We start from the raw sequence: 11,284 nt of genomic DNA on the forward strand, positions 1-11,284 counted from the left end.
TTGAGGAATTGAAAGATTTTTATTAAGAGTTATTTTAGGTAACTGGATAAAATTGGGAGGGAGTGACTCTCATTTTTACCCTTTCATAGTAAACTTTGTGAAAAAATGTAAGAATTGAACGGTAAAGTTGGTTGACTGGTTCTACATTATTGAAAGGTAAATTCACCACATATATACTTTAACAAGTTTTGGGATGTTTGCCATATATCAAACAGATATCTTTTTAGTGGAATACAACAAAAATGGTGAAGTTAGATACATTATGGTATTAGTTGCGCCTGTATTGATAAATATAAAGTCTGCTTATCTATCTATAGCTATAATCAACTAATTCAGGTAAATATGCAAAGTTTAAGAGAATCCATTTTGAAGCATTTAAGGATCACAGTTTGTAGAAGACGAATTATTAATGGAGTGAAAGAAGTGAGTGCAAGTTTCAGTCTTCAACGACAACTTTGCACGTCTACAAGGTCGAGTAGTGACCTGGTTATGGATCGAGTGATTGGGATAGTTAAGAAATTCGACAAGATCGAAGCATCTAAGGTACCTTCATGCTAATGAATGACCTAAAGTATCTAAATTTTTTTATTTGTTTATTTTTTTATTTTATTTTTGTAACCACCTCTTTATTCTGCCAATATAAAGCCTTAAAAACTTTCTGATGTTTCTGTTTTTGGTATTCAGTAAGACAGTAACCTTGTTAGGTAACTGTTTTTGCCGATTTTGAAAAGAAGTCAACAAGGTCAAACTAACCGTTTTGTGTCCTCAACCATGATCATTGTTTCGACTTGGTGACTTATTCAGAGTATTTCAAATTGAATTTCTTTATCAATGTATTAGGGCCAGGGGCGGAGCTAGATATTAGTTAATTTTTTCGTTGCCTTTTTTTCCGGGGTCAAAAACATTAAAATGTCACTAATACCCAGTGTTGTAAAAGTCGGCCGACTTGGCCGACGCGTCGGCTGATGGGTATTAGTAATACCCATAAAACAAAATCAGATTTTTTGAAATTTTTGAGGTGGCAAATTGATTAGGGTGTTTATGACTGATGATAAGAACTTTAAACCGTGACTCGAACTGAAGTTGTTTACCTTTTTTTATGCAGTAAAGTGATCCCCTAAACTACCTAATCTATTAACTTTAAATATATTTTATATTTCATATTTAAACAGGTAACTGAATCAGCTGATTTTCAAAAAGATTTGAGCCTTGACAGCCTAGACAGGGTGGAGCTTGTGATGGCTTTTGAGCAAGAATTTTCTATTGAGATTCCGGACGAACAAGCGGATAAACTAAAATGTTGTGCAGATGTTGCCAACTACATAATTTCAATCCCTAAACGGGAGACTGCATCTGAAGATTCATGATGAAATGTATCTCAGCTAATATCAGATATCAATTCAAGATTTTTAACCTCTCAGGTTATCCAGTTTTATTATGTTTTTGATGTTATATCCGTGTACACATATTAGGTATTCAGGCACATTAGTTGTACGTTTAAAAAGTTCGTTCCCAATGAAAAAATCTTTAAGTCATCTTCGGTTGGCAGGAATGGAATTATACTATTTGGTTGGAGTAATGCAATTCCAATAAAAATTGTAGATTCCATTAGTTTTTTTTTCTTTTTTTTCGCAAAGAATTGTTATGGCGGAAAGTGGAGGACTACTTGATTATTCGTTCGTCGGAACCAGAATTCCCTTTATATATAGGCAATATACTCTAAATAACCAATTTGGTATCTGTGTAACAATTCCGTTTTGTTGCAACGTTGAAAATCAATGGGCAAAACAACGAATTTCAAGCTTTGTGATTGGTTGGTGTTATTTAAATTATTTTTTTCTCTCAACTATCAATCATTTTTGTCACATCAATCACAACCTTCTCCCGCAACCTCACCATAACAACTCATTTTTCCACAACATTGCTACGCACAATTTCTCCCACAATTACGCATCATCCACACCACTCACTATACAATTAACAAATGGTATATTATAAAATGTAAAGATAACCCTTGACGAAAACACACAAAGATGGTATAGTATATGTCAAGTGCATATGAATTGTCTGGGTATGATCAACGCTTTAGTATATACATCGTCTCACTGGACTTGATTTGTTTGCACTCGTGCACACACAAATGAAAAAAAAAAATGTAGCTTATGAAACAGGATGAATTTCCGCAACTCGTTGTGACTGAAGCGCCTTCTGGCATAAGTTGTGGTCATATTAGCCATGGTTAAGGTCTCTTTTTAGAATGTGACTTGTTTCTTGAGGCATGGCTGTAAATCTTTAGGTATTAAATGGATCTCATGGGCAGTGTATATGCGAAATCCATTATCTGTTGATGAAAACTTTATTCGTCTGTGTTCACCGGTTAAGGCTTGGTTGCAGGGAGAGGTTTTTGGTACCTCGAGGATCTTGACTATGCATTTATTTTCGATGTTTTGAATTGCGTGAAGATGGGATGGGAGATCTATAAGGAAGTCGCCGTATTCGTCTGCTGTTCCCTTAATCCAATCTGATTTACTTGTCTTTTTGCTAGTGTCGCATATAACTGCCAGTGATGCTCCTGAAACGCACAAATGTATTTCATTAGAACTAGCAAAAAAGAGCCTAATACAAGTAACTTTAAGCGTAACCATCAATTTCGACCCATTTACTTACTATTTCGTTTATTTGGTTTAGGTTTATCCCTGACATGTCAAATAACATAAAAACCATTAAGAAGGATGCACGTTTAATGGGTTTATCACGTTTAAGTCGTTCAAAACATTTACAGACTCATAAATTGTATTCTTTTAATAAGATACATGTTGTAATAACGTAAATCATCCCAAAATAGTCAAGTAATTTGGGTCATGATATTTTAAAGAGTTTCCATATTCAAACCTCGCGAGTAAACATATATTGGAGTGGCCAGGGGTAAATGTTAGAAACGGTTAGTGGATAGCCCAGTTAGGCCGTCAGGCTGCATCTGAGTAAAAAAACTCGTTTTCCCCGAGTGGCTTGGAGAGGGAGAACCTTGTTTATTTACATATTGTTATATCGTAGTTCATGTAATGATATTAAACGCACTAACGTTTTTATACAAAAGTTAAAAAAACATTGAATAAATTGGACTATCTTTGCAAGCCAACTTGACCCGACTTGTTTTGGCCCTTACAAAAACGTGTTTCAACCCGAACTCACACTACAATACTTACCAGTAATGGGTTGTGATTGAAGAGATGAATTTTCATCATAGCAAGCATGATCACACACAATAGAACCGCCAACCAACACCGTAGAGAGCTTATCTTCCCCATATCCAACTTCTTTTCTAAAATGATCGTCTTCAAAAAGTTCCGCTACAATATCACGTCTAGCGGCCTTAGCATGATGGCCGAGATACACGAAAAAGATGAGAAATAATATTCTCATGATATTGGTGAATCCTTGAAAATTGGTCATAAGTTTGTGCATTTGTTTACACAAGAAAGAACTTAAAAATAAAGCAATAAGGGAGAAAATGATAAGCTACCAGCCCCTGACTTAGAGGTTTTATTTATGCTACTAGTGGTAAATTTGTGCATGGGGATTTTAGTTTATTTAAGATACATACATTTAGACTTGTCATATATTAAACAAATAATTTTTTTTCAATGTTCTTGTGGTTGTATACCTACTATATATCCTTTGACCAGTGCCTTATACCAAAGTTGGATAGGTAATAAACCACAAAATATAGTCCAACTAACACTTGAGAAAGAAAGGGGAAGTTGGCTTGTCAAGTTTTTAGTGACCCAAAAATTAATGAGACTCAACAAGGTTGTGAAACTTTGCTTTACCTTTCTTTTTACTTTACTCATTGTACTTAGGAATTAAATAAATTACTTCTATATTTCGCGTCTTTGGGAAAAAAATTCATATCTTAATAACGTCACTTATGATATACTACTGTATACTTAGCATGCATATGTTAGGGTACTATATGGAGTGGCGGAGCTCGAATTGAATTATTAGAACATCAAACTAACTGTAATTTTCTTTGAATCAGTCAACCCAAATTATAAACACCTATTTATTAAAAACGGTAACTATGTAGGTAAACCATTCGATTAACGAGAAGGGTATTTTAGTCATTTTATCATGGTTAACCCCTGAGTAGGGGTGGCAATTGATCGGATATGGATCGGGTGATGCCGTATTCATATCCATATCCATTTAGTTTTTGTCCATCCATATCCGTATCCATATTCATTTAATTATTGTTCATTCATCCATATCTTGTGGATGAAACGGGTTAAAAGATATCCATTGAATATTAAAAAAAAATATTATAATATTTTCTAATATGCGATAAAAACAAAAACGTAGTATAGCAAAAATATATATATAACATGACATAATCAAAATATATATACAAGAATGTGTAATCTTTGTCGATGATAAAAGAAATTTGTTGAATTTGCTACTCCGTATTAAACATAGATTATGAAAAATTAAATATGTAATTTGTTCGTTTAATTTGTTAGATATACGTGTTTTATTGTAATATATCATAGTTATTTCATTATAAGTTTAAAAGCAAAATGTAAATCTAACGATAAATACATTTGTAATAGTAAATATATAAGCATATATCTATATTTATGTATTTATTTATTTATTTAATTTTTTTTTTTTTTACGAGGAACTCCTACTACGAACGGGCACATTGGCCCCCTGCAGCGGGTAAACCCCGGGTAAACGGCAAGCCAACCCTCCACCTCTACCAGGTAAAGCATCCTCAGGCTATTGGTCTCTTAAGTTCGCCCCAAGCGTTTGAAGTGCCTTGAAGGGAATCGAACCCGTGACCTCACCTTCATTGAAAGTGTTGGTGGCCATCCAAGCTATGCCTGGATGGTTTATTTATGTATTTATATTTTGGGTGTTAATAGATATATCCAAGGTTGCAAAATTCGCTATTCGGGGATTAATCGGTCGGCTTTTGAAAGATTAATCGGTAAATCGGGGATTAATCTGGGATTAATCGGATTGTACTGTATACATTTAAATATTAAAATTTAAAAATTATGTGTAATTATAGAAAAAATCATAAATATAAAAATAAACTTTAACATAATTGTATAAAATTATTCATTTTGCTCAAAAACTATAAATTTCTAGTGTAAATTCATGATAAAATGTTAATCATTTTTTATTTTTACCGACTTTGATTACCAAATTCGATTTTGTCCCATCAATTGACGTTGACCGTTTAATTAAACGGATTTTTGAAAATCGAAACGGATTCCTCTTAAAAATGATTAATCGGAGATTAATCGGCGAGTAATCGGGTTTTTTACAACACTGGATATATCTATGGATGAAACTTTTCATCCATGTCCATATCCATATCCACTTAAGTTCATCCATATCCGTATCATTATCAAGTTAGGTTCATCCATATCTATCACAAAACGAGTGGATCATATGAATATTCGCTGGATCAGGTGACCATTGTCATCCCTACCCTTGAGTGGTGTGTGGTGGGTAAATAGAAATTTCAGACGCAATCAATCAATCAATAGAGGTTATACACGAGGACAATGAGTTGGAAAGAAATACAACCACAAAACTAAAGATGGTTAGGTAGGCAACCAACCAAATACTCCTTGCAAGCTTAAAACACTTCTGGTCTAGCCTAATTTAACCATCCTTAATTTTATAATATTTCCAAAAACACTATCAAACCTTCTTCTTGGTTGACATAATTTTTACTTAATTAAATTCAATTATGTGTCACTCTTTTGGGAAGGATATGACCACATGCCTCTAATAGAATATTCATACAATATCAACATAAGTGTAGGATACATAATAATGATATTCTAGCTAAGAGTTAAGATCCCTGGTGTTGAAATAAAGGTTGCTATGTTTGTTAGAGAAACTTGTGATTGTAGGTACAGCCATAAATCCGGCATACTTTTCGTCTCGTTTTGCTATGCATATCTTCACCATATACTTGAGAAGATCATGCTTCTGTACGAACGATTGAGCTGCATATTCCTCGAACGCCATCCACTACATAACAAAATAGCCAAACTAATTAACAAAAAGGTAACAATCTCATTCATCATTTGGGTTCTGTATTATCTAGAGGGCGCAATAATGACCTGTTTACTCATGAATGTGTCTATTTGGGTTCTGTATTATCTATAGTAGTTCTGATGGGTCGAACATGTCATATGGACTGAAACTCTGAAAGCCATCCCCATTGAAACCATACACCGCATAAACACGTTTTTTTATCTAAAGATCTATATTGTGATATGTTGTTTTTAAGCTATATTAATGGAGAATAAGCGTTTGTAGTTCAACCTGACCGACCCATTATGACTACTACAACAAATGACCATTTTGACCCCTTCAGAAATTAACCTGGGCTGCCTCTATTTCTCTTTCTTGTTTCTGGATGTTGAAGGATAAAGGTTGCAGCATGCACATGAAGAATAAATCTGACTTGTCAAAGAACGATTTATGGCTTTGTCTGCAAAATAAGGAATAAGGCGAATAAATAAACAATCAAGAACCCTACAAACATTGAGACTCGAGAGTTAAATTGTAGTAAATTGGTTCCAATCGTATGCTTTATTCAAAGAGATTAATCTTGCTTACCTGAATGCTAATATTTCCACGAACTTGGTATCAATCTAAGCAATCAAAAACATCCATTTAGTTCCAAATAAGAGATCAATTTTAACTTTTGAGGTCAAATCTCATGTTTTTCAAGTCAACTCATAAAATAAACCAAAAAAGAATATGTGGTTGTAAATTGTAACCTACTCCAGTCTCTTCTTTTACTTCTCGAACTGCTGCATCACAAATATCTTCTCCCTGTAAACAGCATTTTAATTTTAGTTATTAAAAGTATTATATCCTCTATTTGTGATGAGTAAACTACCGAAATGTGCGTACCTCATCAACGACACCAGTAGGAAACTTCCATATGCCAGTTCCTTGAAATTTTCCACTCTTTTCTTGCACCACTAAAACCTAAAAACAAAAGTTAGCAATATAGCATGTACGCACATATATTATTGGTCACTATTGTAATAAATACCAATTACTCCCGATTAATCCCCGTTTACTCCTTTTTAAGAACATCCGATTTCCAAAATCCTTTTAATTAATCGGTCAATGTCAGTTAATGAGTCAGAATCGGATTTGTTGGTCAAAGTCGGTCAAAGTCACTCAACATTTTAATACGAGTTTAAAACATTTTAATACAAGTTAAACTAGAATTTTAGATTTTTTAACAAATGAACAGATATATTTATGTTTTTAGACAATTATGCTGGAATATATGTTTATGCTTATGGTTACTTACATATAATCCTGAAACGTATTATTTAAATGTATAAAAAATCCAATCCGATTAATCTCCGAGATGCCGATTACTCATTACAAAGTCCAAAGTACTCCGCGAGTAGCAAGTTTTGCAATTGTTATTGTTAGTTTTAAATTAACTCAAACCATAGAAACATACAAAATTATACGATGGACTTGTACGAGAAGTACCTCTCCGTTCTCGTTTGTCACAAAAGCACCAATACCAACTCGATGACTTGCATTTGCGGGCAAAGTATTAATTGTATCTTGAACCCACTTCACAAGCATCAAGTATTTTGGTTCGGCATGGTGAAACTCGAACCCTTCCTGCAACATCAAAAAAAGACTTGAGACATATTGAGGCTTAATAATTATTAACCACAAGTTAATTATTTCAGTCAAATCTCTCAACTATTTGTAACCATCAACTTACTTTGACTACAGGCTCGATGAGATTTGCAACCTCGATTGGCAATTTGATCCATATACCCCTTTTACCCTACATAAATATTAAACTTATATTTAATATAGATGCAAAACAAATTCAATAAACTTAACTACAATACAAACAAATATAAAAAAAAAAAAAAAAAAATAGCGATAGAAATTAGCTTAACATAATTAGCCATACATATATAATTTATACTTTGTAGAGAAGTTTCACAAAAGAACATAGTAAAGTTCCATTTGGGTTTTCAATTCATTAATATTTGTGATTTGTGATACAATGATTTGTATTTACTACTAATGTCACTTTCATCGACACGTACTGCAACTCTAACAAGCATTGTAACTACTCACAATACTTATCGTATATGCTTCAATCATGATTTTAAGTCGTAAAATGAAAGCAATGGGTACACTATTTCTCATATGTTAGATTACTGTACATTGACGAAGTCAGACGTTTAAGTAACCGAGGCACAAAACAATTAAAGAATTAATCAGGCTGAAATACACTAAGATTATTAAGAATATTACATTTTGCATACAAAAAATAAGCAATCTTTTAATACATGGGATATATTTACCTTAACATATTAAACCTAAACCTAAACACTATGCAATCAAATTTATTATAGAGTACTACACAAAAACTCATTAGAAATTTGTAATTACTTATGAATTTACGTCGTTAAAAATTGGATTTAAACAACCCATAATATTACACTTGATGAATAAAACCTTACCATTATGTGGGCTTGATATAAACAACAAAATTAAAAAGACTGATGTTAGCATAATCAAAACCACTGGCAAAGTTGCTTGTTTCAAAAAATGCCTTTTGATGACATTAGTAATCAAATTTAGCATAATCCATATGATGCTATCGATGATAATTAATTTTTTCTTATCGATTACATCTAAAAACATAACCCTTTATACTTGGATAGAATGATTCATGGCCTGCCGGAAATACTGACTCACTAATAATTAATTTGATGATAAATAGTTTGGTTGAGAAGCATTTGTGTTTTCAAACCAAGGATCGGAGATGGTGAGTTGAGATTTGTTGATTTTCTTCTAGGGGAAAAAAAGGAACAAGTCTTGAAACAAGTATCTAACGCAATTGACGATGACATACAATTTAAACTTAATGAGTATCAGGATAGCCTAGAAGAACACAATTGAAAGCTTTATGATCACGTCTACCTTCGGAAATGTGGGCCATGTACCACTAACAAAACAACATATATAAAAAATGTGAGAATGAAGGCAGTTCGTCAAATAACATATCATGAGGTGTATAGATTATAAAGACTGACGAGTCCTCAAGGTTGTTATATGACTAACAGCTAATGATATCCCTAAGATTGTTTTTGTAAGTGTGTAATTTAGAGTTCTTGAAATTTTCGTTTAATTACTCCAGTTAGTTAAATCGTAGGTGGATGCGCATAAAATAGGTGATTGAATGATACAAGATAATTAGTCCAGATAATTTTAACCCTAGAGGAAAGTGCTTCTTCACGAATATTTGAATTGCTCAAGGTCCATTATAATGAGTCTTAATAGCCATAAAAGGGGGAAAATATTAGTGAACCACGTATGTAGATGCTCTATAAGGACCCCACTCATGCTTAAGAATGGACAAGACGAGATCGTTTATTTGTATTTGTGTTAAAAGAAGGCTAAGTACACAGAATTTTAACCAGAGAAATGTAGAACAAAAATCATCATCCTTATTGAATGAATTTACATTATAAAAAAGAAGAGTGTCCTCTTTTATAAGATTCTAATTTACAAACAAAATAGTCAACAAATATTTGAAACGGACACGAATAGTTGGGGACATGAGCAAAGGATTACTAACATGTAATGTAGCATATAAGCATGTAATCAGCATGATCCAGCATGTCAGTATAATCGAAAAATACACACTCGTTGTCATACATACATACATACATCCAACTTATCCGCCACTGGAAAGGACTCGCACTAAAAATCACTTGTAAATAGAATAGGAAGTGAGAATGAGTGACCTGTTGTTTCCAATGCAGCATTGAAGCTTTAAGTGATGAAGTAAACATAACTGGGTCAATGGGCTCTTTAGACATTTCGACAATAACACCTTCATGTTCATCCTCTTTACCTTTTAATAAATCAATATCCGGTACTGTTTGTTTCGCCGACAATACAGGAGACGAAGAACTCGCTGAAGCTGACATAGATCTTACATTTAAATGGACCCCAAAAGTATTACTCTTTAATTTACCTAGAAAACCAGAATAAAACCATGAATTCCAAATTAAGGGGGTCTTACATATGGCTTATACAAGTGCTCATCTACTTAAACTATAACCTGTTTACTTACTTATTTACTAATTAAATAAGCACTTCCAAAATGAGCAAATGGAAATGGGTCAAATATCAAACAAATGGGTACTTAAATTACCCTACACTACAAACATTACCCGAAAAAGAAAAAAAAAAAAAAATCTAAATCTAAATACCATGAGCAGAAAAGATTCAATTTTTACAGGTGGGTTCTTATACAAAGACGATTTCAAATCAACCTAGATAAAAAAAAAAAAAAAAAAAAAAAAAAAAAAAAAAAAAAAAACATCTGAATTTAAAGTAAGTGAAGAGAAATTGACCTTTAGAATGGATCCAGTTTGACCTAAAATGTAACACGGAAGGATTAGTTTTGGTGGTGATGAAACAAAGAATTGAGGACCTTGGAAGAAATCTGAGTATCATTTTATGATTCTTTTAACTCTTCAGTTTCCTATGATTGGCCTTTTAAAAGAATTAAAAAATACATGTAAACCTAATTTTTTAAAATATTATTTATTAAAATAATACTCCATAAACCATACGATGGAAAGAAGAGTCTTTGTTTACCGTCAAAGAAGGTGGGGTTGGAAATCTGAGACGTGGCCAAGAATTTTGAAAGGGATTGATAACGAAGAAAGATATCATCAACAAGAGGGAGTGTTAGATGAATAATCTTTTATTTAGGGGATGATTCTCACACACTGTTTTTTGATCCTCACACACCAATTTACTTGAACTCCTCCCTAATAATAGGGTAAAAGGGTGTGTGAGTATCAAAAAACAGTGTGTGAGAATCATCCCCCTTTTATTTATTTTTTTTAAAGAAAAAAACGATTAATTTTGCTTAAGATGTAATTAAATTTGCTAAGATCTGATTAGTGTCGATGAAAAATTAAAAAAAAAATAAGCAAATATAATGTTGCTTAGACTTTATTGGCGACTTGACTGACTCTTAGAGCCTAAAGTAAATTTCAGGAAGGATTTAAAACTCATGAAAATTTGATTTTACCATTTTCATGGCGTCTTAATTTTATTTTTAATTTTATTAAAAAAAATTTCTACTTATTGGCCGGAGGTCCACTCGGAAGCAATCTCTCTATCCGTCGAATAGAGAGATGGATGACTTTCTCTACTTTTGAGAGTGTTTTCACTC

General features: G+C 32.8%; 3 protein-coding genes across 3 annotated transcripts; 1 reads left to right on the plus strand and 2 right to left on the minus strand.

Annotated features, from left to right (window-relative positions):
* The first annotated feature begins 339 nt into the window (after positions 1-339).
* LOC139845050 (acyl carrier protein 3, mitochondrial) lies at positions 340-1,504 on the plus strand. The gene is made up of 2 exons (XM_071835273.1): positions 340-543; positions 1,173-1,504. The coding sequence occupies exons 1-2, from the start codon at positions 343-345 to the stop codon at positions 1,365-1,367; spliced, it is 396 nt and encodes a 131-aa protein (XP_071691374.1). The 5' UTR covers positions 340-342; the 3' UTR covers positions 1,368-1,504.
* A 748-nt stretch (positions 1,505-2,252) lies between these two features.
* On the minus strand, positions 2,253-3,423 carry LOC139841610 (uncharacterized). Its single transcript, XM_071831823.1, has 2 exons — positions 3,207-3,423; positions 2,253-2,572 (listed from the first exon to the last, which is right to left on the minus strand). Exons 1-2 carry the CDS (start codon positions 3,421-3,423, stop codon positions 2,253-2,255), a joined length of 537 nt encoding a protein of 178 aa, XP_071687924.1.
* Positions 3,424-5,859: 2,436 nt separating this feature from the next.
* On the minus strand, positions 5,860-10,622 carry LOC139843549 (nudix hydrolase 2-like). Its single transcript, XM_071833651.1, has 9 exons — positions 10,452-10,622; positions 9,837-10,069; positions 7,790-7,855; positions 7,546-7,683; positions 6,943-7,020; positions 6,811-6,861; positions 6,643-6,677; positions 6,406-6,514; positions 5,860-6,048 (listed from the first exon to the last, which is right to left on the minus strand). The coding sequence occupies exons 1-9, from the start codon at positions 10,552-10,554 to the stop codon at positions 5,860-5,862; spliced, it is 1,002 nt and encodes a 333-aa protein (XP_071689752.1). The 5' UTR covers positions 10,555-10,622.
* Between the last annotated feature and the right edge of the window lie 662 nt (positions 10,623-11,284).

Source organism: Rutidosis leptorrhynchoides, chromosome 4 (genome assembly GCF_046630445.1).
Source record: "Rutidosis leptorrhynchoides isolate AG116_Rl617_1_P2 chromosome 4, CSIRO_AGI_Rlap_v1, whole genome shotgun sequence".
Classification (NCBI taxonomy): domain Eukaryota; kingdom Viridiplantae; phylum Streptophyta; class Magnoliopsida; order Asterales; family Asteraceae; genus Rutidosis; species Rutidosis leptorrhynchoides.

What these genes read in the sequence shown, in the direction of transcription:
- LOC139845050 (XM_071835273.1), top strand. Translation starts at nt 343, where the DNA reads ATGCAAAGTTTAAGAGAATCCATTTTGAAGCATTTAAGGATCACAGTT. An exon ending in ACAAGATCGAAGCATCTAAG is followed by an intron (nt 544 to 1,172) that starts GTACCTTCATGC and finishes ATATTTAAACAG; the next exon opens with GTAACTGAATCAGCTGATTT.
- LOC139841610 (XM_071831823.1), bottom strand. Translation starts at nt 3,423, where the DNA reads ATGAGAATATTATTTCTCATCTTTTTCGTGTATCTCGGCCATCATGCT. An exon ending in TCAATCACAACCCATTACTG is followed by an intron (nt 2,573 to 3,206) that starts GTAAGTATTGTA and finishes TGTGCGTTTCAG; the next exon opens with GAGCATCACTGGCAGTTATA.
- LOC139843549 (XM_071833651.1), bottom strand. Translation starts at nt 10,554, where the DNA reads ATGATACTCAGATTTCTTCCAAGGTCCTCAATTCTTTGTTTCATCACC. An exon ending in TCATCGAGCCTGTAGTCAAA is followed by an intron (nt 7,684 to 7,789) that starts GTAAGTTGATGG and finishes TTGATGTTGCAG; the next exon opens with GAAGGGTTCGAGTTTCACCA. An exon ending in AAGTAAAAGAAGAGACTGGA is followed by an intron (nt 6,678 to 6,810) that starts GTAGGTTACAAT and finishes TTGATTGCTTAG; the next exon opens with ATTGATACCAAGTTCGTGGA.